This window comes from Poecile atricapillus, chromosome Z, assembly GCF_030490865.1.
Source record: "Poecile atricapillus isolate bPoeAtr1 chromosome Z, bPoeAtr1.hap1, whole genome shotgun sequence".
In the NCBI taxonomy this organism is placed as follows: domain Eukaryota; kingdom Metazoa; phylum Chordata; class Aves; order Passeriformes; family Paridae; genus Poecile; species Poecile atricapillus.
Genome location: NC_081289.1, coordinates 128,371,912 through 128,397,436, shown reverse-complemented (window position 1 = coordinate 128,397,436; position 25,525 = coordinate 128,371,912). Strand labels below are relative to the sequence as shown.

At 41.5% G+C, this 25,525-nt stretch overlaps 1 protein-coding gene across 1 annotated transcript in view; it reads right to left on the bottom strand.

Moving 5' to 3' along the window:
- The window catches only part of ANKRD55 (ankyrin repeat domain 55), a 47,541-nt gene extending 40,943 nt beyond the window's left edge, over positions 1–6,598 (bottom strand). Inside the window, exon 1 of the mRNA XM_058828077.1 lies at positions 6,273–6,598. Within this exon, the coding sequence (XP_058684060.1) occupies positions 6,273–6,312 (40 nt within the window). The 5' untranslated portion in view covers positions 6,313–6,598. The remainder of the gene's footprint in view (positions 1–6,272) is intronic.
- Positions 6,599–25,525: the final 18,927 nt, after the last annotated feature.

Genomic DNA, 25,525 nt, shown 5'->3' with positions numbered 1-25,525 from the left:
GTCATCCCATGCTCCACATGCATACATCTCCTTTAGCTTCAAGTAGACTATTAACTTCCTAATTCTAGGAGTCAGAAGAGTAGATTTTTTGGTGCAGGGTCAAATATGATGTAATGATAAAATGTTCTAGATATGTATTGTTGGTCAGAAACAGTCTCATGTTTCTGATTCTATCAACTCAAAAAGAAGTACACCTGCAGCGAGCTGAAATGGCTGAGGGTCTGTTGGGAATTAACCCCAGATGCCCCCAATGTTCAGTCACTGCCCTGACCCCTGTGGGGTGGGAAGGAGAATCAGAAAATAGTAAAGTTGGTTCGTTAAGATAACAGTTTAATAACTGAAATAACACATCATCATCATCATCACCACCACCATCAGAAGAACATCATTAATAATTGTAAAAGGAGAGAGAGAGATGAATAAAACCCAAGAAAGGCAAGTGATGCACACTACAGTGCTTGTCACCCGCTGACTGACAGCCAGCCTGTCATGCTGCAGCTCTCCCCAGCTCATACCCTGGCCATGTCAGTCTGCATGTGGAATATCCCTCTGGCAGGCTGGGTCAGTTCTCCTGGCCATGCTCCCCCAGGCACGCCAGGCTCTTGGGCACCTGCTTGCTGCAGAGCACAGGACACTGAAATGTCCTGGATTTAGTGTGAACACTAAGTAGGAACAACTAAAACAGTACTGTGTTTTCAACATTAGTCTCATTCTAAATGCAGAATACAGGCACTGTATTGGCTGCTAAGAAGAAAATTAACTCTTCCAGGCTAAACCAGGACAGGGTCAGAGCTATAGAACGTATCACTTGTCCAGCCACTGCACTACCTTGTTAGCTGGAGAAAATGGCTAAATCACACTAGAGAGCTGCTCAAAGGAAATACACATTAAGTGACTGGTGACTTATCTGTACTGTCAAACTTCTGGAGATAGCACGACTATGTAAGCTGTGCAGAGAAAAGGGAGATAGTTTAAAGAGCATTGAAAAGTTAAAAAGCTGTTATCATAATCAAATATTACATTATTTGTAACACATTGGTAGAAATATTTTAAACACTGCCATTATATTTTTTTGAGTGATAAAATATCTTTAAATATTATTGTAAAATATTAGCCACACTACCCATGTTGTAATCAGATGCTGTCTCAGACGAACCTACACAAGCTCTGTGTTGGGCTTCACAGCCTAGCCTAATTCTTCATGTGACTTCTCACTGGGTGCAATCAGTACTCTGGACTTCAAAATTTGGCTGCCATGAAAACACAATCTGCTCTTACCCTGGAATAGGTTAGTCTGTCAAAGCTGGAACTCTATGGGCTTGGGAAAATTAAAAAGCTGATGTTAATCTGCCTTTGCTACAGAGTTCCTCTCAATTTCTCCTCAACTAAAGAGAATCTGATTTATTTTCTTTCTTCTAAATGGCATTTTAAATTACACACTTCATAAAGTTTGTGAATAAAAATGTTGACTTGATTTTTATTCTGCTGAGGGGTCTGTTGCTGAGGCAACCGTTCATTTGGCTCAGAAGGTTTGTCCTGTGGGCCTGGGAGATCCAGAGAGACGAGGAGTCACTGCTGCCGAAGAGTCATCATCAGTGACTAGTACATGAAGAAAAAGAAGTGACTTTACCACCGGTACAGTTAGTAATATTTCCTTATTATGTCAGCCCTGAAGATGCCTCTCAGAATTGGTACACTTGGCAAAAACATGTTAATGACAAGCTCAGGCTGAGTGGTTGATAGCTTGTGTTGCTCCTCTTGTCCAGTCTCTGGAGAAACACAGTGGGTACCAGCCCTGAGCACTGACATGGCTCCTCTCACAGCTGCTGTTGTATACAGCTGTGCAAGTACTGTGTGGGAATGGTACTGAGAAGATGCTTCTGGCACTGGGAAAGTGCTAGATGTACCAAGGCAGACAGTGAAGCAAAGGTGCCCTCACCTCCTTCAATGCATTACACATGTAAATTTTGTACACTTTTTTTGCCTGGTAGGTACTGTTAAGTATTCCTGTTGTGAGTCAGGAGCAGAGAAATTTAGCCACAAAAGGGAAATCTCCATCTCCTGAGCAGAGCAGTTGCCTGGAGGGTGCTTTGGCAGGAAGATGAGGACAAGGGTGCAGTTCTTCATATGGGTCTCCGAGTATCTCTGCCCTTTTTCATCTAGGTAAAAGCAAGACACTTTCCCTTTGCTTCTGCTGCTTTACCCAGAGCAATTATCCTTTTGTATAATGGGAAGTAAAACGATGGATGGATGGATGGATGGATGGATGGATGGATGGATGGATGGATGGATGGATGGATGGATGGAAAAATGAATGAAGTTTTGCCCCTGCCTCTTCTTGCAGAACACAGGCTCCATTCCTGTTACAGGATGGTGGCATGAAGCCACAAGGATTCACACTTCCCCACCCACGAGTCCTAGCTGCCAGAGCAAGGACAGGCAGGTGGAGCAGGCTGTCACCCTGCCTGGGAGCCTGGGCCAGGAGGAATGGATGACTGCTCATGCTGGGATTTGAATAAAGATGACTGACATGAATTCCATTCCATTCATTTGTAGGGTGACAAAACTTCCAAGTGGGCTATTTAGACCTGTATGATTGTGGATGGGGAGAAGGAAGACAATGACAGAGAGCTTGGATGTCATTTGTGTTGGATGCACTTGGCTCTAGCTGAACAACACGATCACTACTTCTTCCTCCACCTTACCTTGTCAAGGAATGGAGAAGTATGGGCACAAAGCTAGTAAGACATTTATTTTTGAAGACAACTTCCTGGGCAGAAGAGGAATGGTTCAGAGAGCGGGCATTTTGTAGAAGGCAACAGTGAGTGCTTGTGTTCCCCCCTCTATGAGCTTACCCTGCTGGAGGCTTGGCTGCGGCTGGGGCACAAACACCCTATGGCAGAAAGGCATTGTGAACACCCAAATGCCTGACACTTCATCTTCTAATGTGTTAGAGTAACTCCATTATTATCTTGCAGTTCTATAAATGCCAGTAAGTACTGGTCCCATTTCAAATAAATTTTAGAGAATTGCTGTGATGCTGTTGAAAGGAAGCTGTCAGTCAGATTCAGAAAGACAGAGAGAGATCCATTTAAGTGTTTGGGTACAGAGAAAGGCAGAGGAGAAGCTACAGACTGACAGTAGTGGTGTAGAAAGATTTGGAAGAAAATACTAAATGACGTACAGGGTGGTGCTAAAATCCTCAGACATAATCAAACTTAAACACCAATCTACCTGAAATAAGTGGCAGTGTTTTAAGAATGTGTAATTTCTTCACGGAGAAGTAGTTTTCTTTTGGTCTGAAAAGGGGGTATATAAAAAGAGATAGAGAATGATCACACGATTCTGAGCAATGAAATTGTGCTTCTCATTACATTAATTCTTCTGTGACTGTACTATGAAGGATACATAGATTACATGATTTGTGATGTTGGCTGATGTGTTGCTTTACAAAGTGCACATTATGTGTACATAAGTGCATGCTTTTTAGTGCATTGGATTTTTAAGTTCTAAATAAATTTGCTTGAAGCTTAGAGTTTAAGATATTAAAAACTGAAGACAGAATAATAGGATAATTCATGTTCACTGTGAAGAAGAAATATTTATGCATGTAATTTACTACCCTCTCTCTCATAACTTTCTCTTGTCACCACTAGCCAAAGGCCATATGTGATTTCCTACACCTTGTTGTCAGGACACAATACTGGATAGCTTATTTGTTTTCAGCATGTCAGTGTCAATGGTCTGTCGGAGGTGGATGAGTGCAGTTTTTGAAAATTGTAACTTACTCTCTACTACTGCATTTTTATTGAACACTTAGCAAAGTAATAATCACTGTGTGTGCCTGGCAGTGCATGCACCAGTACAGGCCTCTGTCTGGCTTCTCTGTTTATTCAATAAGCATCTGAAATCAGGAGCAGCACATATTTATTGAAATGGCAACAAGGAATATTAGGAGGGAAGGGGTTTCTGGTGCTGCTTGCCTTCTGTAAGTCCCACATTCCTGTTACTATTGTAAGTATTATAAGATATTATTAAGCAGTACTATAAGATGTGTTGCAAAGAGACAGTATGATTTTCAAGCTTGGAATGCTGGGGATTTATTTTTTTTTTATAGTTGGGAGAGTCTTCTGATGTGTGGGTTGGAGGAAAAAGGGCTTGTGGGGAAAGCTGAATTATCTTTCAGACCAACACAGAGAAATTTAGTGTGTTTGAAAGATAGTTTGTATTCTTCCACTGTTATAAATTTCTGCAATGAAAGACATTCCCCTTCTACTTGCTAAAAAAATTATACCTGCTCAAATCAATAATGTGCCAACACATTAAGATGGCATTTAGACAAAATCCACTATACACCGTAAGTTTTGAATAGAGTGTTCTTTGCATGGTAACCAATGAGCTTGGTATCCCATTACTGTGTGTTTTGTGCTCCTGCTCCCCATCCACCTCCCACACAGCTAGCACGGGAGGCACACAGTAAATCACAAATCACCTAATGAGTAAGCATTCCTGCAGCACCAGTGAAGCAGAGATGATGTATGTATAGTTAAGGGACCTTCTGGAAGGGGAGTTGATGTAGGTGGAGAGTGACACAGGCTGCAGGTGATGCTGGACAGAAATTGGGATGGGTCACTGTGGAGGGTGGCCTGGCAGCAGGAGGGGGTGCAGATTTGAAGCAAGGGGAGTTATAGGCAGATGTTGCTTTCCAATTCTGTCCCTTCTATCTGGATAAACTGGTTTGGGTAAATGGTCTCCTGCATTGCTTTCTGCCCCCTAAACTACCTGGGGATTTGGCTTTGTCTTCCCCAGCCCTGGTGATATTCCAGCCTCATTCCTGGCACCACTTCCACTGGCTCCCTGGCAGACATCCTGATGGCATTGAGCATGCAGGGTTTTACCTCTTCCTCCCCACTCTGAGCCCTGCTGGGTCGGCATGTGGCACGGAGGATACTCAGTGCTGCAGAAGCAGAGGCTGGAATGGCTGTCTAGAGCTGCAGAAGCTCCATCAGCCCCATGCCTCTGTCCTGTTGGGAAAAATGCTCCTTACATCATTCTCACATGATTTAGGAATACTTGTCTCGCATGATTTAGGAATACTTGTCTCTTTTCCTGCAGTACAGATCCCCCTTCTACCACTGCAGTTCCCTTTATCCTTTACACTTGTTGGTGTTAGTTTTTTTTCTCTTGTCACTCAGTTTTACTTCCCACTCATCCCCTGCTACATGGGGGTTCCAGCTGGGCTGCTGTAGACCAGTACTTCAAGACTTGCTCAGGTTTTGAGTGCTACTGTGGCTGAAAGGCAGCCACAAACCCAACACTTTATATGGGCTGTATTAACTTTGGGTTGGCCAAAGAAGTGTAGACAAGCAGTAAAGTATAACCTGTAGCACTCAGCTACAAAGGGCAGTGCCTTGTCTTCCTCCTGCTTTCATTTCTGTTCTACAGTCAGCTCCTTTGTTGTGGGGCCTCTGTGGCCATGTGTCAGCTCAGATATTTTGCAGGTCTGCACTGGGACTGTGACCACTGCACACATATTGTTTGGTAAGCCAGCTTAAAAGAGAAATTGGTTGCAACAGGCGTAATCAAGCAATGATGGCATCCTGCTTTGGTAACATAAAAGGAATGCCACTACACTTGCAGTGGATTAAGCCATAAGACATAGCAGCTTTTACTGACAAATAAAGACATGAAATTTAACATTTAACTTCAAAATAGACAAGAAAGAGACATTTGTATTTCCATAGCAACCTTACAATGTAGAAAATCTTCATGTTGGGAATTTTAGTGGTATCTTAAATTTGCAATTATGGCAATACTCACCTATACTGATAAATTTCCCAAAGCAAAGTATTTCCCTTGTCAGCTTCTAATCCTTTCAGTGTAGACTTATGAAAACCAGCTGTTTTAAATTTTTTTTACTCCATTTTGAACTGCTCTGTTTGCTAGTACTGCAACTGTTTCTAATATCTATAACAAGAAGACCAATATACAAATTAAAAATAAATATATTTACATCTCTCAGTACTAACCATAAGAGCAGCCAAATGCTGTTTCTATTCTGCTGAAAATTAATTTTTAGAAATCACTGTAGCAATAGACTGAAATATCCATCCAGTCTAAAACTGATGGAGGAAATTCCTTTACATGAAACTGAAACAAACCTAATCTTTCCCAAAAATTCATGTTATTGATTCTGTCAAGTAATCTCAGTACATTTGCATGGGACGCATTGGAGTACCAGAGGATTTTGAAATTAGTAGCACGTGACTTACCTTTGTGCTGGTCAAACACGGATGAGGAACTGAAATCCATTGTGATCTATCTCATTATTTACAACCAGACCAGACAAATGCCATCTCCAGGGTTTTCAGGGCAGAATCTCATATATTACAGTACACAGTGAAACGACAGCTGTCACCGGTCTTCCTCTCAGAGAATTAAAGTCGCTTTACGGCTGCAGGTTGTTGCCACGACAAGACCCTGATGGAAACATTATATTCTATTATAGACTCCCTGAAAAGGATGGCCCTGGAAGCTTATCTGAGATTCTGCAAAATGCCATGTCTTCAGCGAGGGCGAGAGCCGGCGAGCAGCCGCTCCCGCAGCGCGGGCAGCGTGAGGGGCCTGGGCCGGCACGGAGCATGTGCAGAGCCCCGGCGGGCACCCACCGCGGCCTGCGGCCCGCTGCGCGCCCCGCCTGCGCCTGGACAAAGGATGCCTTCGGGTTCCCCCTGAGTCAGCACGGCCCCGAGAGCGCAATCCGTAGGGCCTCCCTGCCTTAGTTTGGTACCAATCCAGCTACAGTTAGTTAAGGGACAGTGCAGGGACAGCAAACGACTGCGGCTAAATCGGACAGTGTTACCTGTGCCAGCACAGTGCAGCGAACACACGGTGCACATCTGTGCTGGTTTTGGCTGGGGTAGGATTTATTTCCTTCAAAGCAGTGCTATGGGGCTGTGGTGTGGATTTGCTGGAAACAGCATTGGTAATACAGGGATGTTTTGGCTCTCCCTGCGCAGTGCTCACACAGTGTCCCACCAGCCAGGAGGCTGGGAAGGGTCACAAGGAGTTGGGAGGGGACACAGCCAGGGCAGCTGCCCACAAATGAATACAGGAGTATCCCATTCCATGTGGTGGCATGCTCAGTGTACCAAGCTGGAGGAAGAAGGAGGAGGGAGATGTTCGGAGTGATTGTGTTTGTCTTCCTAAGTCACAGTTGTGTGTGTTGGAGCCTTCTTGTCCTGGGATGGCTGAACACCTGCCTGCCCATGGAAAGTGGTGAATAAATGTTGCAGCCTGCAACCTCAGGATCTCGTCCAGGGAAGCAGCAGGGTTCTGGGGACCAGCATGAAACACCAACGAGACGGGCTCCCGTTCATGAAACCATTTATTCAGCATGAGAACAAACTCAGGTCCAGAACAGAGAGCCCCGAACAGAGGCACAGCAGGGGTTTTTGAGGGACAGAACCCCCGAGGGTTTACACCTTTGAGGGTGGAGTTCAGGGTCAGGGACCATTAGAAACACAGCCAGGGAGAACCCCCCAGGGACTCAAACCCAATCAGAACTCCTGGGCCGCCCTTCACAAGGGGTTTGGGGTGGAACAATGTTAACTCTTTGCCTCCCTGAGGCCGCTGCAACAAATAAATCCCTTGTTTTGCTTTGCTTGTGCATGCAGCTTTTGCTTTCCCTATTAAACTGTCTCTAACTCAACCAATGAGTTAATTCACTTTTATTCCTCCCCCATCCCCCTGTGGGCTGCATGGGGATGAGCTGCTGGCTTAGATTAAAGCATGGCAACAGGGGATGTCAGACCCAGGGTCCATAACTTCAAATCCAGTATCTGCCAAACTGTCTTCACACTTGGTTTTTGATCAGGCCTCTGCCTTCCTAAGTTGAGAACTCAGACCTTGTACTTTAAGGGGAGGGGACCCGGTGAGCTTTGCTTTTTGCTACGTTATTTCTATGAAAGAAATAATAATAAATATACTGACTTGGAATTTACCTTGAAAACTAAATTACCAGCACTGACTGGTGAATGGGAGGGGTATAAGTTTATTCAGCTCTGATGCGCTGAAAGAGACACATCATTACTACTAAATAAGACAAAGTAATATATGAAACTTAGGAAAGGCAAGATACTTTGGGACCAAAAATGCAGACAGGACCTGCACTAAAGCTATGCCTATGTTTGTTCAGCCTAAGAAGCCCCTACACTTTATTTACTGTGTTTAATCTATCTGGTGTTTTGACCAATTCCTATGACTATAGCACATCATAGAGAAATGTCTTACATGTGGATACACCATGAATTGTATCTGGAGCTCATTCACATCCAAGCACCTGCTTCTGAACGTAAATTCAAAGTGTGTGTTTGGGAAAGGATCATACAGTCCAGGAAGCAACACAGACTCAACAGCTTGAAATGACACACCAGAGATGAAACTCTACAGAATGTGGCAGTGTGATCTGCTGATCTTATTAGCTGTGAAGAAGCATGTGGTAGGACAGAGGATCCAGAGACTGGCTGTTTTCTGTACTGCTCATGCTCTCGTGGTTTGCCTTGTCTCATGCCCAACCTTGTTATACTGAGAAGGGACCCACCGTGTGGCAAGTGCTGTCTATGCATCTGGCAGCAGAGTATTACTCATGCAGATGGTCAGCTGCTAACTGGCATCTCCTCGGTGGGAGGGTGACTCCAGGGGTGGCACCAGCAGGTGAAGTTCAGTCTAGTCTAGTCTAATAGACCGACTCTGTTCAAACAGCTACCACAGCTGCTGACTTCATGGACGAGTCACTGGAGACATATCTCCGGTCAGGAATTTTGACCTGCAAATTGTCACCCCTAGTGATCTTTGAAAAATCACAAGAGTGACCTTTGCTTTCTGCATGTGACAAGACTCCCTTTGTCCTCTGTGTACACAGGATTTCTGGCCCTGGGCACTGCTGCTGGATTCCCCACCCTCCTCTACTTAATTCAGTCAATTAATTACTCACCATTTTACCAGCCCATTTGCTGTTACTGGGGCCTTGTCTTTTCATTCTGCTCCTGAGATGAAGGTGGTAGACTTTGGGGGTTAGTGGTTCAGTCTCACTTTTGCAGTACATTAGCCTGGGAATGAGGCACACTGTAGCTATGCAAACAGGGAATTTGGGGGAGAAACACGTGGCAGCTGATTCCTTCTGGGTCCCACGTGTGGCATGATATTCCCTATAGCACTGCGTACATTTGCCTGGGGCTTAGTTTCCCTTCAGCTACATGAAATCCAGGCACCTCCTCTGAGACTGGTGTCCACAGCTGCCATGGTGTCATGCACTGAAAACCATGGTGTCTTCTGTGTTTGAGAGCTGGTATCTTCTCCCCTCTACATCCATCAGAAGGGAAGTAAGGCCAATGCTTTAGCAAAACACCCTTCCCCATGTAGATCTGAGCACCAGGTGAACATGGTTCTGTGCCTCAGCTATGGTAGATATATCTCAGCTCAGATGCTGCCAAAAAAGCTGAGATTTGGGAGGTGGGCTTGAGTCACTGACTTTCTGTATTGCTTCAGTAGAAGAAATAATTGTCTCAAAATTCCTTATGGCCTCCTGTGTGCAGTGCCCATGAAAGCATCTCTGGCTAAGGACAACAAAGCCACGAGAGTTAGAAGCTAGTATAGGCAGCAGATAAAGATTGTAGCTTTGATATTGTTAATTTACATTATTCTTTAATTTAAGCAAAGGATTCCTGACTTTTTATTCTGTCGGAGGTAGTTCAGTTTTTGGAAAGTTTTCTTGTGGTCCAGAGAAATGATGAAGAGAGAGGATTAGAAACACTGGCATTCTTTTTGCATGTTTGTTTGCCCGTATTTGCATCAGTGTTTTGCTGTATGTGGGGTAGTTAACTTTCTTCCTTCTAACTGTTGTTCATTAGGTGAATGCAAAAGCTGTAGTGAAACCACAGAGAGTGGGTGAGACATATATTCAAGTGCTATGTAAATGTTATTTGCTGGGTGCAGTGCAGAGGCTGAGAGCTCATGGGTGCTTACAGCTGACAGCTCCTGCTCTGTGCCACGCTGCCATCACAAGCAGATACTCAGCTTGCGGATCTCTTCTCGGTGAGGACACTGGCAAGTGAGCAAGGGTTTTGTATCCATTTGACGCAATGGCACAGCCAATGTTTTAGAGGAAGGATGAGCCTCTCCCATTGCAAAGCGCCTGGAGCAGCAGTGCCCCCGTCTGTAAGGAGTTCTGCCAGCAGCCAGCACTGCAGACGCAGCAGCTCCAGCCGTAAATTGTGCTTCCCTGCTTTCTTCATGGGCGTGTCACAAGCCTGAATGTTCACACCCTCAGTATTGTTTGGTAAGCATGCAATCGAGACAAGGGAAGTTAAAATTAACGGAGGAGCGCCATCAACCTTCATTTCCAGTTTTTATTTGAAATCCACTAGTAATAATTTGGTTGTTAAGCTTTTAAAATACAATGCTATGTACCTTTTAAAGAGCAATACTAACCCCTCATATGAGTTCGAGCTCCATCAGTTTCTGTCTGGAAGGTTAGCACGAAGCTCAGGCATGTGGAGAAGACAGACCACTAACTAGGCAGAAGGAGTCAGCTGTGCTTGCTGGTGGGAACTGATCTAGGATGCTCTAAGCAAACAAGATCTCTCTTGAAATGTCACCAGATAAATAGTGACTAGAGAAAGGAGAATAAAGTCACAGCTATATCTTATAGGTACCTGCATGGAATGGAAGACATTGCTACTTTGCTCCCTGTTTTTTAAGGCCAAATACATCTTCTGCTCAGTTAATATGACTTTTTGCCCTTGACTTTGATGTGGTCAGGGCATCTCTTACGGTGTGACTTAGTGTGATATCAATAGCACCCTGTGAAACAAATTTACTAACAAGCCAATATGCTTGAAAGTCCTCTCTATGGACTGCTAAACAATTACTGGGTTTAGAGGTATTGTTTTTCCAAAGGATAATCTGATTACAATTAACTAAACCAAATTATATCTTTTTTCTAAGAGTGATTGTTGTGCCCGCTTCAGAAGGAGTAGGGAATCTCTCACTAAGCTTATCACCCTAACCATGCTCTAGCTTTCTTGTTGCACTCACTCCAAAAACTTCCTCATGATATTCCAGGTGTAAAACTGTGTTCAGTGCCTCTGGCATGGTATAAGGCTGGTCTGATAAGTCTGACAGAGTGCTTGAGCCAGACATGCCTGTGGAGGAGCAGATGGGGATGGGGGTGGGTGTGGAGACCTGCTGAGTCAGAGGAGTCACAGTGCTGGTCTGTCTGTCCTGGGTACACACCCTGTCCGTGACACCAGCGAGCTGGAGATGGGGAATGACACTTTTGTGGTGTTACACTGGTAAAGAGAAATTTCTGTGCAAATCCTCACTTTTCTATTTATGTTAAAGAAATTCTGTTATAGTTTATTCTACGAGATAATATAAGGGAAAAAAAAAACCCAAGTGTCTGTTCCAGGTCAGATCAAAGGTTCTCCTAGCCTGGTAACCGGTGTTTGAATGGCATGCACTAGCAGCTGTCTGGTAACCTGCAGGACAAGTGTGTAGTGAATGACATTTCCTCGGAACACTCTCCAGTTGTTTTCAGACTCCTGCAGAGTGGAATCTCCAAGGCAGTGCTGTGATTCTGCAGAGTTCCAGAAGGTGGTGGTCTGGGATTAGCACTTGGCTCCACGAACCAGCAGCAGCAGCTCTTTAGTAGAAACATTTATTTTACTTTCCATTAAATCCTTTTAAATGGAGGAAGAGTTCATTTGTGGGAAATCAGTAATCTCTGACCTTATGCAGTGCATTAAGAATGCCTGCAAATTAATGAAGTCCCATTCCAGATATCAAATAACAGTATAGAGCATGACTAATCATCTATGAATGGTAAGCTTTGAGAGCCTTGCTGAAAACCTTTTTGATAGTAGATTTGCACTGGTAAAATACAGGAAAAGCTCAATGTGCTTTTACTTCCTTGTGTTTGGGATAATTAAAGGTATGTGTCCATCAAAGTCTTTGATTTGCAATATTTTACATTTCACCGCCAAAGTATGCCGGAGCCCCAGATATGAGAAACAAACAGAAAAAAGGTGTCTAACATGCAAACTGTAAATTATGACACAAAGGATTTAGTCCTGCATTCCCTGCATACTTGGAACTCCTATTGATATCTTACCCAAGATTATGAGCTTTACTTCAGGTTTGCAAGGTGACAAGTGCATTAGCAGTAATGGAGCTTACAAGTCTGTGGTTTGGCATTGTTGTACTTACACAAAAGTGGCAATTTAAACGTGCCAATGAAACTCAAACAAAAACGCAAACATTTAACTGGTATCTCACTATATGTAGTGCACTCACTGTCAGAAGTTGAAGTTAAGTAGCTCGATAGGCAAGGCTCAGGAGAAAGCCAAGCACACTGGGCTAAACAACCTGATCCTTTAGAAGACTCACACCATAACCACAGCCCAAGGGGCATCAGATTTGCAACCCATCAGGACTCTAGATTGCAACAGCATTTATTATTGCTTTGATGTATCTGTGATAGTTCTCAGACTTACATGACCTCTTTAAGGACACCCCCTTCACCTGTACAATTGCTTACATAGTTATGGTGAAATTATGGTGGTACTGGGAGGGCCAAGCAGGCATTGTGCTCCCATGCTGTCATGCAGGACTGAAACCTGGCCTGAAACTCTTGAGGTCCCAAGATTTTCCAGCCTACCTAGAGAAGAACATACAAAGGTTAGGAAAAGTGGCCAAGGTCAAGTACAATATAGAGGTCACTTGGAAGGACATAGCAGGGTCACACACTTAGCTAGCAGTTCTGGGACTAGCAAAGGGCTTCCAAATGGCTATGACAGTTGAGTGCTCAGTCACTTGATATCCTGGCTGTGGGAGCAAGGTGGCCTTACTAAGTAAATACTAAATTGGGAGACTGCTCTGTTTTGCTGCAGTCTGCTTGCACAGGTTCTGCTGTTCCAGTTTACTGGAAAAAATAATATTATAATAATATTAATTGGTTATTAATAGAAAAAAAGGTTTGTATACAGAACTGATGTAGTTTTAAATACTTGAGTGGATGTTTGAAGGAGGGCTGTTGCAAAGTTTGCTCATTTCTCACTGTGGTATCTAGAATGAGTGTGCAACAGAAATTTAGAAAACATACTTTGCTGCTGACAAGTGGCTTTTACATTTTATAAATTTGTTATATTTAATAATTTTTGAACTACAGGGGACCTTTCCAGAGATTACACAACTATCTAAGTGGGTCAAAACATGGCCTTAAAATATGTGAATACTTTAACTCGCAAAAGAAACTGAAAGCTCTTTGGGACCAGTTGAATATTTTGTGTGTGTTTATTTTGCGTATGGTGGACAGGCATGAACTCCCTTGATTTGTGCTCTGACAAATCAAGGCAGATAAGCCTGATTTTTTAGCTCAAGCCTAGCATTGTACTCATGCAAGCTCACATTTCTCAGCTTGGTGTGTTTGTCCACTATATACAACATATATGCATGGGAAAAATAATTGCAAAGAGGAACTTTTCCACTACAGATGTAACAAAAATCTCCATATACATTGGTCAGAAGTAATTAATGGATTGCATACATAGATGTATGCAGGGACAGGAGCATGGGAGTGGACAAGAGGAGGTGCTGCAGCTGAAAGGGATGCAGCACCCACACAGGATGCTGTGCCACATGGCCTGAGGTGCGGCAAAGTGCTGTGATGCATGTCAGGTTTTCTGTGGCACAGTAGGTTAGATGAGCACAGGCCTTCCTGGCAAAATTGCTCCACTTCAGGTGTTTTTCAGAAGGAGGGAAATGTTTTTTCAGTCTGGCTAGGCAGGCTAAGGAGACATGCACAGCTTCTTCAGAGACATAGCTTGTGGGAGCATGATGTTGCTTTGTCTCAGCTGGTTGTAAAGACAGCTTTCATGGCAGAAGCTGTCAGCAGTGGCAAGGACATTCCACGTCCAGCCTGGCTGGGGTACATTGATGGCCGCAGGCAGACCAGCAGCTGTCTGGTGTCAGGGAGGGTCTGTGCCTGCATCAGCTCTATTTCTGTACAGCACCCTGAGGGCAGCACGGCTCCTCAGCTGGCCAGGGCTCCCAGCAAGCTCCCCACCAGCTCCCAGCAAATTTCCATGCCTCTGGGCCTACTCTCAACACGAGTGTCAGCCTGGGGTTGTGCAGAAATGTGATTTTTGTTAGAGGGAGCTATGGAATCACCAGTGTTTGTATGCCTGCCCAAATTCTTTACCTAGACAAGGTGTCTACAGCAAGCTCAGGACAGCAAGAGAGAATATAGAGGGAAGAGAGTATTGCCCGTGCCACTATTAACTCTGTTTTTCCTATCACACTGTATGCCATTTGATTTGGGCTCTCACTCACTCCTCTGACTGCTGGCTGTGCTTGCTGCTGGCTGGTGGGTGGCATACAGGCATGAGAGGATGTCCCCTTCCTGTCCAGGGTCTCTGCACCGTGCTCTGCCCTCACTGCTGGGAGCAGCTGCCAGGTGCAGCCAGGTCTCACCCAGCCAGTCTCCCAGCAGCAGGAAGGCAAGTGTAGTGGGAAGTGCTCAAGGTTTGTGATGGCTGACTTTTCACTAACCTCAGCCCTTAAAATTAACAAACTGCAGACCCATCCTTTCATCCTTTCCTGGCACTTTGTGAAGCAACTTAAAAACTTTGAAAAAACCATGCAAAATTCTAAAAATGGTTTTGTGGTTTGCTGTGTGACAGATTGAAGACAGAAGCATTTTAAAGTTCCTTGAGCATGTTTCTGTTCTTGAATTATTTTAAGCTATAGCACTTTTGCCTGTTATATATCTTCTTTCTGTTCCAAAGTAACTGGAGTCACATTGGCAATCGCTAAGTCCTAAGGTATTCATTGTAACATTAACAGGGTGGATAGGGCTGTGTAGAAGTAAGTATAAAAAGCACTTTCAGTCTCAGAAAAAACAAGTGTTATGGAAAGATATATTCAAGTATGTGAAGGCCAAGATGTTTTTAAGTTTGTGAAAAAGCATGCTTGATGTGTTTGTGCTAATATTCAAGTATTCAAATTAATAGTAAAGAAATCCTTTGCAATTTTGTTTTCTATTTCACAGCTGGTTTACTATGAGTTGTGGGGTTGCTTATAATCCACAACTGTCTTGGCAGCTGCATGATTATGAAATTGTTGTGTCTGCAAACCATGAAAATGTCATGAATCTCTATGGATGAGTGAGACATTTTAGCTGGTCTTTATCATTCTGTTGTTATGAAATTATATCCATTATTATCATCTCCTTTTTCGAGATTTTTTTTCTGCTTTCCTTTCCATCCAGAAGAGGTTAGGTATGTGTAAATCTTTTCAGACAATTCTGACTGTGCAGGGATTTAAGTTTTTGCAAGCAAGGCTAGAGCTTTACAATCTCCAGAAAGCCATTTTACTATGTAAATTTTATTTTACATAATGCCTGTAGGTGATCATTCAAACTAAATGAAAAATAAATAGTTTAGAGTCCCTTGCCTACTGGGATTTGCCAACCCCCACAGATGCAGACACAGACACAGACACAGACACAAACACTTTGCATTTTCACACAAATACACTGTAAGGCCTTTACCAGTCTTTAGCAGGAAGCCAAGACAGATTATAAAAGTTCATCAAAAAGACATTGCAGAGGGCTCAGACACAGAAAAAAAAAAAAAAGAAAATCTGTATGAAATAAAGCCAGATAACAGACAACCTTTTACTGAACTTGCTTAATCCAGGAGAGGATTTGCTGGTGGATGGAAGGGAGGGGAGCAGGAGACTGTCCCTGCTTCTCCTAAGTGGCACATGCTTCATGTCACATGCAAGGAGAGCAGCTGTGCAGCCTCCCGAGTCCGCTTCATGGCTGTTCTGATCTCTGCATAATTCATGGCAAATTTATAACCCAGCTCAGGTGGCTCCACATGCAATCACTTCATCAAAACTCTACAACAAGGCTACAAGTTGGCAAAGGCACTGGGGACATTTATCTTCAAAGATATGACAGGTTCTCAAATATTTATGGGGCAAATATGAATCTGCTATTGCATCATCTCCAGGAACTATGAGGAGCAGGTGCTTTCAAGTGTAGGAACTCTTATCAGTGGTGCTCAGGGACCTACATTCCTCTGGCTCCTTCTTATGTAGATGCTACTGAAGCCAGGAGCTGGTGCAGGTGTTTTAAGTTTGGTGGATATCTGCCACATTGAGGAAAGAAAAGTGGTGATTTCTTCCAGTAGAAACAAATGCATTTTCTCTGTCAAATCTTTGCAGCTGAGCACTGTGAAATGAAACAAACTGAATGAAATAACGAAAACTTTCCTGGAATAAATATCTATGTAGCTGAGCGAATGGGTTATTTCTGTGAACATTTTCTGAGGACTTCATTGTCAATGTAGAGCTGAGCCAGAGTATGTACAGCAGCCACTTAAAACTGGGGGAGAGGCTGCTGTAGGGGGTCTTCTGCTGAATCAATGCACTTTTGGCAGTGATGGATTTAGACCCGTAATTACTAAAGCAAATTAAATATAGGAGGAAGAGGTTATAGTACGAAATACCTACCAGTAATATTTTTCATGTTACCAGAAAGGCTATGAAGTATCTTAAGTTTGCTTTTCTTCTGGTAGAAGGGTGCTCGAGAGAGGGGAGATAATAAAGTTCTTAGATTGTAAAGAGGCTAGAAAGCTTTGCATGCTTAAAATTGCTTAGCAAACACTGGCAAACTCTAGCTTAGAGTAAGGCATTTCTGTTGCAATCTCCTGGAATATTTTGAGCAGGGAGGACAGTATTTCAAAGAGCTGTCATCAGAGTTGGAGCAAATACCACTCCAGGAGTGATGGGGCCACACACTATGTAGTAGAAAGTGTACATGCACAATGCCAAACCAGGTAAAGGCAGAGTGACAACAGGAGTAGTAGGGATAGTAGGGATAGGTATAGCTGTTTCATGAGGCACAGCACCCCTCAAGTGTTGATTCTTCTCTTTGTACAAAAGATGCAACTAATTTGGTGTTCCTGTCTGCATTTATCTCTTTTGGGTGCTAAGCATCCCATAAACACAACAGCACAACAGCCAATCCACACATCAGTGTGTACAAATATCTGTAAACAGCATCCCCATACACATTTACACACACGTATATAGTGGCCAGCCTAATATATATGTACCATTGATGTATGTTGTGATACATAATATGCTTATTTGGAAAGGTGTTGATGGTGCAGTTGACTGAAAACTATTGTGAAATCTCCTGCTTCTTTTTAGTTAATGCTATTTGTAATCAGCCTTCAGAATTGCAGCCCAGTATTTTATTGAGACCAATTAAAAACACAGATTTTCTTTAGCTCCACATTTTTACTCATCCCATTAAATTCTAGTCACCTGGACATTTTAATCAGGATTATGCTCTCTAAGGAGATTAGTTAGATAACGCTTCTTGTTAATTAGGAGGGTGCCTACTAGATTTTTTCTGAAGGGCATGTGGGTGCATGAAGCAGAATGTTTTGGAGGACAAGTGACTGTGAGACCAAGATCAGAGGTAGGATGCTGCAGAGTATATGACAGTGCAAACATGAGTGTTAGCACTGATGTGCTTTTGAAACAGTCAATTAAAAAGACATTATTAGGAAAACTCCACAATGGACACACTTTTGTAGAAGTAATTGTGTGTCTATTCAACTTGTATTCAAATACACCTGTTGTATTTGAAAGGAAGATGTGTGCAGATGACTGCAGTTAAAACCAAACCAAACCAAACCAAACCAGAAAATTGCAATGAGAAAGCTCATTTTGAAAAAATTATTAGAAAAAAGCTAAGTTATTTCTTGGTCTGAATAGTTCTGAGGTAGAGATGTTTGTATTATGGTGAGCACCTTTATTGTTTGAGAGAGTTTCAGTTGTATGTACTTGAGACCCACCTACATTTCCTGTCTACTTAAGTCCAGAATTCTTTGCACTTCCTAAGAAGACAGAGCAGAAAGAAATCCTGATTCTTTACTTAGAATGAAGGACAACAATTCAAAACTGGGATGAAACACAGTAAAATGTAGGCTGAATATCTGGATAGATGTCATGATAGTAAGATAAATTAAACTGTAGAGGAGTCTGATGAAAGCCTGAGAGTCATTTAAACTAGAAAGAACAAAGCTGCCTCGTATATATTGTAGAGAACAGCCTATGCTCAGGGGGAGAGACAAGATGACATCATAGATCTTTTCCATTATTCATTTTCTGATGCCTATAATCTGTGATAAAGCATACTTTTCTGAAGGGAGGCCAATAGTTTTAAGCCTAGCACTGACATTTGGATCTAGTTTAAAGAAGTGTATGTCAAAAGCAACCTTTTTAAAACTCTAAGACAAAATGCAAAACGAGCTGAGATGTTACTGTGTTGAATCAACAGGCTGCTTATAAAAGCAGGAGCTGCCTAGAGAGCACATCTGTATAGAAGATTGCCTTGCAATGCTCCATCTGCAGTTGACTCCTATTTATTACAATAAGAAAAATCATAATGGTTAGAAATAATAGGATATTGGCTTTGGGATACCAATAACTGAATCCAAAACCTTTGAACAAACCTACACGTAGATTTAACAAAGCATGGTGTGGTTTTGGAATATATAGGAAAAAAAAAATTATAGCACTTGGGTTTTATCCTGTCCATGTTACAAGAGACCACATTCACTTTTTTCCCAGCATCACAAGAATCAACGCCAAGAACTTACAGTGAGAGATATGACCTCTGCTACTGCATGATGATTGGGAATGTACTGGTAGCTGCTGGCCTTGAATATGCAACATACATGAAAATACATAAGAGCCTTACAGCTTTTGTGCTCATAATATTACAGCTGTATTTTCCTCTCAGCATCACAAACATGGCAATAACAAGCACAAAAGGTATATGTATATATACATATTGCATGTAACTGTATTGATTTCCTTACATGCTTTACATTGATCCTTTTTTAAAATAAAAAATCTGCCTATATGAGAAGAATATAATTAAGGAAAAGAATATTTGTCTTACATAAAACTAATTGATTCTGTAAAATCTATTAGAAGAATCACAAAGAAGAAATGATGATTAAGCATAACTTCAGCAGGAAAAATAAGTTTAAAAATCCATGTATTTACAGTAGAACAAGATGACACAGTGATAATGTGGAGTCTTACAAAGTATTCAGCCCATGCTCAGCCAGCTGGGTGAGCCCAAAGTCCGCCCAAGTCCTTGCCAATGCTTCTTGTAATGCAGCAAGCTGTCAATGGAAGTGGTGGGCTCACCAACCCTGGAAGTGTTCAAAAGGTGTGTGGATGTGACACCTGGGGACATGGTGGTGCTGGATTAACAGTTGAGACCAATAATCTTAGAGGACATTTACAACTTTAATCATTCCCATTATTCAGTTTGTTAGCTTCAGCTTTTCAGAATCATCTACCTGGTATGAAATGGAAATCTGGAAAACTTAAATGCAATTCTGGCCAATTGAATTTCAAGATCTCTCTTCTCCTACAACACCATTGTAAACTGTACATCTGTTTAAAAGGTAGTTATAGAATATGCTTTTGAAATCTCATTCATGGCCCTCTGGGGTTTTTGTTTGTTTGTTTGTTTTTGGGTTTGGTTTTTTGTTGGTTTGTTTGGGGTTTTTTTAAACTCTGAAATATGAGGTCTGGACCTTTGAGGAGACAGTATGAATGGCCAGCAGTGTTGCCAGGCACGGCATCCCTGGTAGGTCATGCACGCACCACCAGTTCTGGATAAATCCTCTGCTGACGGATGCAGCGGCACAAATCACAAGTTGCTTTCTGAATTGGGCTAGCTATTCTCATCTGTGTAGTTCATTTGGAATCATAACACTTCTTCTCAACTTTGTGACCCACAAGTGCAAAGTAGCTGGCTAACATTTCTCTGTCTCTAGACCACCTAATAAAATCTTGCTTAATAAGTACTATACAAATAAGTTACTAAAATATACTCGAGCAGAAAAGAGTGAGCTTCATCATCTTCCAGTTATCAAAAGTCTGATTTTGTAGATCTTTACCATATTTTAGTTTGAGCATGTGAGATACCTTAAATCTTATAAATGATAATTAAAAAATTACATGCTAATTTATTGTTAATTTCACAGTAAAAGAGTAGATCCACAGTCAAATGCATTCTTATATTAAAGGAATTTACAGGTGTTTTCCTAGTTGATCTGTCACAGCATACTCAGACACAAAATGTGTGCACTTCAGTTGATCATTGCTGCAGAAATATTTAGCAGTGACCACATTTTGGAGTAGAGAATCCCTAAGCTCCCCCAGGAGCTGCAGCTGATTGAGAATACAGATAAGTAAATGATGTCAGGCTTGGGGGAAATTTGACAAACAAAAGAGCAGATGTGAAGCCTGGACTGAGCTACATTGGTTCACCTTTCAAATGTTGATGATAACCTGCTGAAGCTCATGTGCCAGACTTTGAGAGGTGCTTGAGTTTCAGTATGTGCTGGTGGCCTCAGGTCTTTCCAGCTTTTGTCTGAGGAGGGTGAGAAATATTTCAGCTTACTTTAATCTTGATAGGGAGGGCCTATACTTTTCCTGTATATGCTAATGTGGTTTGCCCTACATTTCTGGAATCTGGCTCACGAAGTCAGAGTCAAGGGCGATTTCAAGATGTCACGATACATCAGTGAAAGTAATTAGAGAAAGAATGTGAGCTGGCACTTGTATTAATACTGCCTAGTAATTAATAGCATAGGTCAACCTTGCTGGCTCCTGTAAACATCTTCAGGCTTAAGCCAGAGTTTCTGCTTTCCTTTCTTTCTGCCTGCTTGACCTCGAGTAACTGTGGCATCTCACCCTTCTGAATGGTTGTGGAGGAGACTGTTTTAGCTAGTATTAGACAGCCCCAGATGGTACTCTAATGCTCAACACCTGCTATGACTCCTTCACTTCTTGTTATCTCTGCCACAGCTTTTATACATGCATTTTTGCAGTTTTCTCAGTGGAACATGGAGAGACAAGTGGAGGAATGAGGGAGGGAGAGAAGGGAGGAGAGAGGAAGACAGTCCAGTAAAAGGTGATGCAAGGAGGTGGTATTTGCTTCGTGCTTCACTCACACACCAGTTTCAGCACAGTGAACCATGGGCAGCACAAGCTCTGTCCCCTGACTCATCTCTCATGTGTGCTCATCTAGGAGAGTCTGAACATTGGCATCTAAACAAAATATATTATCTGGCTACTGTGGCTCTTCCCAAACTGAAAGACTTTTCCTTGAGGTTTTCCCTTCTCCTCCATGACTGCAGATATTGAAGACATTGTGAGCCACCATTCCTGAAAGACTGACAAAACTCTATTATGAAGCAACCCCTTATTTACATTAATAAAAATACCTTCTCTGTATGGCCTTCTCTTGAAACATATGAAACCTACTTGAAAGGTCTTCCTAGATGAGTGACTATTTTCCAATAGCTGCAGACAACATGCCTGATATTACTGTGCCTCACAGTGGGAGACTGAAGTCATAGATCAGCCTCTTTCTGAGGCAGTCAGAGAAGGGAAGATCAGCTTAGTGGGATGGACTTATATTGTAATTATAATGTTCTACTGAATCATGCTTTCACAATATTAGCTCCCATTGGGCAAATATAGATCCACGTCTGGAACTAATAAATGGTAAAATGTCAGTCTGATCCTCCTGATAGACCTGGTTAATAACCAGATTGATTTTATTTCAAGGGAATATACATTTATCATTAGTCCTAATCAAACTGTGGCAGCAGAGCAGGCCAGGTCCTCAGATGATGAAAGCCAGCAGAGCATCACTGACACCATTTTACCCAAGAAGAAAAGTTGGGCTAACCATAGGCACCCTGTGTTTGGCACACAGGAGTTTGCGAGTGAAATATATCCTTGATCTCTGGACCTAAAGTAGTCTGAAAGCAGCATACTCTTTGCAGGCAGTTCTGATTGCTTCCTGTGCCTGTCAACAAAAAGGGAGCAATCCTGGAAACAAATCCACATTACTAAATAGAATGAGAAAAAAAAATAGTGGGCAAGGGGTCAGGAGAGTGTGATGTGCTTGAAGAGCATCTGCTAAATTTTTAGTACATGTTGTCTGATTCCTTGCTAGCTGATCCAAGTATCTGTTTGCTGGAGAGAGCTCAAACAAGTTTTAATCAATAAACTAAAAAGTGTGTTTAGAAGGAATTTGGCACAAAACCTTAGTTTCATCAGAAAGCACTTATTGTGTGTTTTTAAGATTCCCAGTATATGAGATAGTGTGTGAAATGGTAGCAAATCTTACATAGCCGGGGTAAAACTTCAGTATCAAGAAACATTAAAATAACAAGTTTCAAGGTCTGCTCAGGGTAAACCTCTTTAGTCCATGGAGTTTGTTATTTTTGATCATATTACAAATCCATTCTGGGAAAAATATTTTCCCTCCATACATTATAGCTCTAGATAAAATATTCTACACGGACTAGACTGTTAAATGATTTCCAGTATGTCAGTATATGGAACAGAAAAATCATGAAAAGATTGTCAGGCTGTATTCTTTCAAATTTCCTATCCTACTTACTTCAAAAATGACTGTAACATGCTGTTTTAAGTCAGAGATGTTTGATTTAATAAAGTTTACTTGTTGGTGAGTGCTGATGGTGCTTAACACTGTGTAGACGAACAAACATAGAACTCAGCTAATTTACTGTGTCTCTGAAATTTTTGTCAGGGAAAGTAAAGAACTCCTATAATTTATTATGATGCAAGAAAGCATCCAGCTACTGCTGCAAAGATGATGATTATTTTCCTATAAAAGATAGCTGGACAGGTTTGGGTAGTTTTTTGTTATCTTTGCTGACCAGGATGAATTCCCAAGGCAGAATTTCCCTCCTGGAAACCGGCATTGTCTTTGGACTGAGACCCTAGAAGGAAGAGATTGCATAATTTATAATCCTCTTTCTTTCAGAGTAAGTGTGTACTTGTAAATAAAGCATGTTGTACTTATAATTACATAGATGTCATCTGTCTGACTAAACTATGCTGTGGATATTTCTTTGCACTGAAGACACCAGGTTCTGAGTTAGACACTCTGGAGTCCCTTAGAACCGAGAGAAAAACAGATGCTGCTAGCACACAACTAATCTCATCCTTAAGCAAATGTGAAAAGCATGTCAGATAAATGGCATTCTTAATATGTAGGACACATGAGAAATACATGAAATAGAATTACACTTGGAGAAATAGGAAAGAGTTCATGTGCTTCTTTTGCAAGACTTCAAAATGAAATGAAATCAGGCTGCTCTGAATTGTCAACAGAACACTAAAAAAATAGTCATGGTCCTCCAGGGCCCCTGGGTTACAGAACTGGTGTCTTCACAGACTCTTGCACTATGACATGGTTCCTACGAACTTCTATAGAAGTTCCCATTGTTAAGATCTGACATTGGTGTGATGTCAGATTCTTTTAATGATGTCAAAGCTGCTGTCAAATTACAGCAACAATACCCAGAGCCATTGAAACAAAAAAATATCCTCCATTTATGCAGACTTTATCTTAGATATGTTGTACGTATGTGCTATTTCAATTTCTATGACCAAAAAAAAAAAAAAAATCCATGATGGTAGAAAATATGGGTTTGCCTTTCAATCAGGTTGAATCAGTTGAATCAGTTGAGAAAGATTAAGATTAATGGAGAGAGTAACACACTTGAAGGCATGTTCTCTGTAGTCACTGAAGTCACATGTGAAATGCAAGCAGTTCCTGGAAAGTCTTTGTGAATTTCTGAACAGCTTGATAAAATTTACATTTAGCTTGCAATCCAAGCCAAGATAACCCTATCTCTCTGGAGGAATTTCTTTTCACACTGCCATATATACTTCACCTTTTTTCTTTGTCATCAGTTCACTAAATTCAAGCATCTCTGAAGACAATGTCCACAATGTTGTCATACAAAAGCTAACCTTGGTTTATGCTGGTAGATATCTGGGAAGTTCTTACTAAATTTGTTCAGTTGCCTAATTTTATCCCATTTTTGGCACATGTTTTAGCATTTATAACAAGTATTGTGCTTTTAATTACAGTATTAAGCTTTTTATCCAACAATGACTTCAGAGATCTCAATTCTCTTTTAATATACTTTTTTTTTTTCAGCTAAGGGCATGCCAGAAACAGATTGCTTACTTCTGCGTTACTGATAGGTTTGTTAGTAAGCTCATCATGATGTACCCTTATCAACATGCAAAAAATATTTCTTAATTCTTCTGTGTATTATGCTAGCAGCGTATTTTATCAAAACTTTTGTGGAGCTGGATTTTGCTAGATACTACTGTCAACTTCAGTGTATCCATATAATGTTTGTATTGCTGTTTTCCCTCCGAGTTCTGAACATTTTTATTTGGGCTTTTGGTCATTCCCTGATTTTAGGGGGAGTGGTGATGGAACAAGCAACATCTATAAGTTCACTCAATAAATTGTTCAGAACTTGCTGGGTTGATAAATTAAATGTCTTTCAGTATGTTTGGATCACTTACAAAACAAAGCATACCAGCTTGATCTAAAGCAATTTCATCTGTGGTTAGGCTTTTTAGAAAGTAAGGATGCAGAAACTTGCAAAAATGAAGCTGCAGTCATCAGCTCTGAAAGGTCAATAAGGCTAAGTTGAAATTACACCTTTAGTTGAGATATCCTGGGTCTGAAGGTGACCAGTTCTTTGGGTGCTTTTTTTTTTTTTTCCCAAGGCTTTAATAAATTGGAATGTCTCATGATTATATTCCTTGAAATCTGCTTTTATTTGGTTTTAAAGGGTCTGCTTCGAAGTGTCTTTTTGTTACAACTGAGATGAAGCATGCTGCTTGCAGAATGTCAAAACCACACTGATCTAGATATCACGCTTAATTTCAACATTGGCCTTGGTGACTGACACACCACTTGGTGTGTACCTGCCTTGGTCTAACAAAGCACTAAAACACCAAACATTTTCATTCTCCTTTGGTATAGGAAGACTTCTTGCTGGTTTGGTTTTTTAAAATTTCTTTATGAGTGGTTCTATTGCAATGTTTTTTCATCTTATTGTAATGTTGGTAAGAAAGCATTGGAATTACATATATGTAATTCCTCAACTTTTAAACAGTCTGTCTGTTGTATTTTGCTGACATGTCTTTCTCTAATCCTCTTTTGATTATCATGAGTTGCTGCTCATTTGCTGTCTTCAAAGAATTCCATGAATGTTATCATGAAAGAGAATATTTAGTTTATCTAATCATGGTTGGGCAAATCCTGAAATGCCTCCCAAGTCTGTAAAACTGCTCTTTTTTAGTCTCCACCTCAAGATATTCTCCTCAACCACAGTAAGTTCTGAATTCACTGATTAAGGCATTACAGCTTGTACTTTTGCATTCATAAATACAGGCTGGTGGTATGTGTGCTCCAGTGAGTTACCTAAACTACTCTAGTGATTTTCCCTTTTTCTTTTAATTAATAGGCTGAAGTTCCTGGAAGGATAATGAAATAACTGAGTAGATA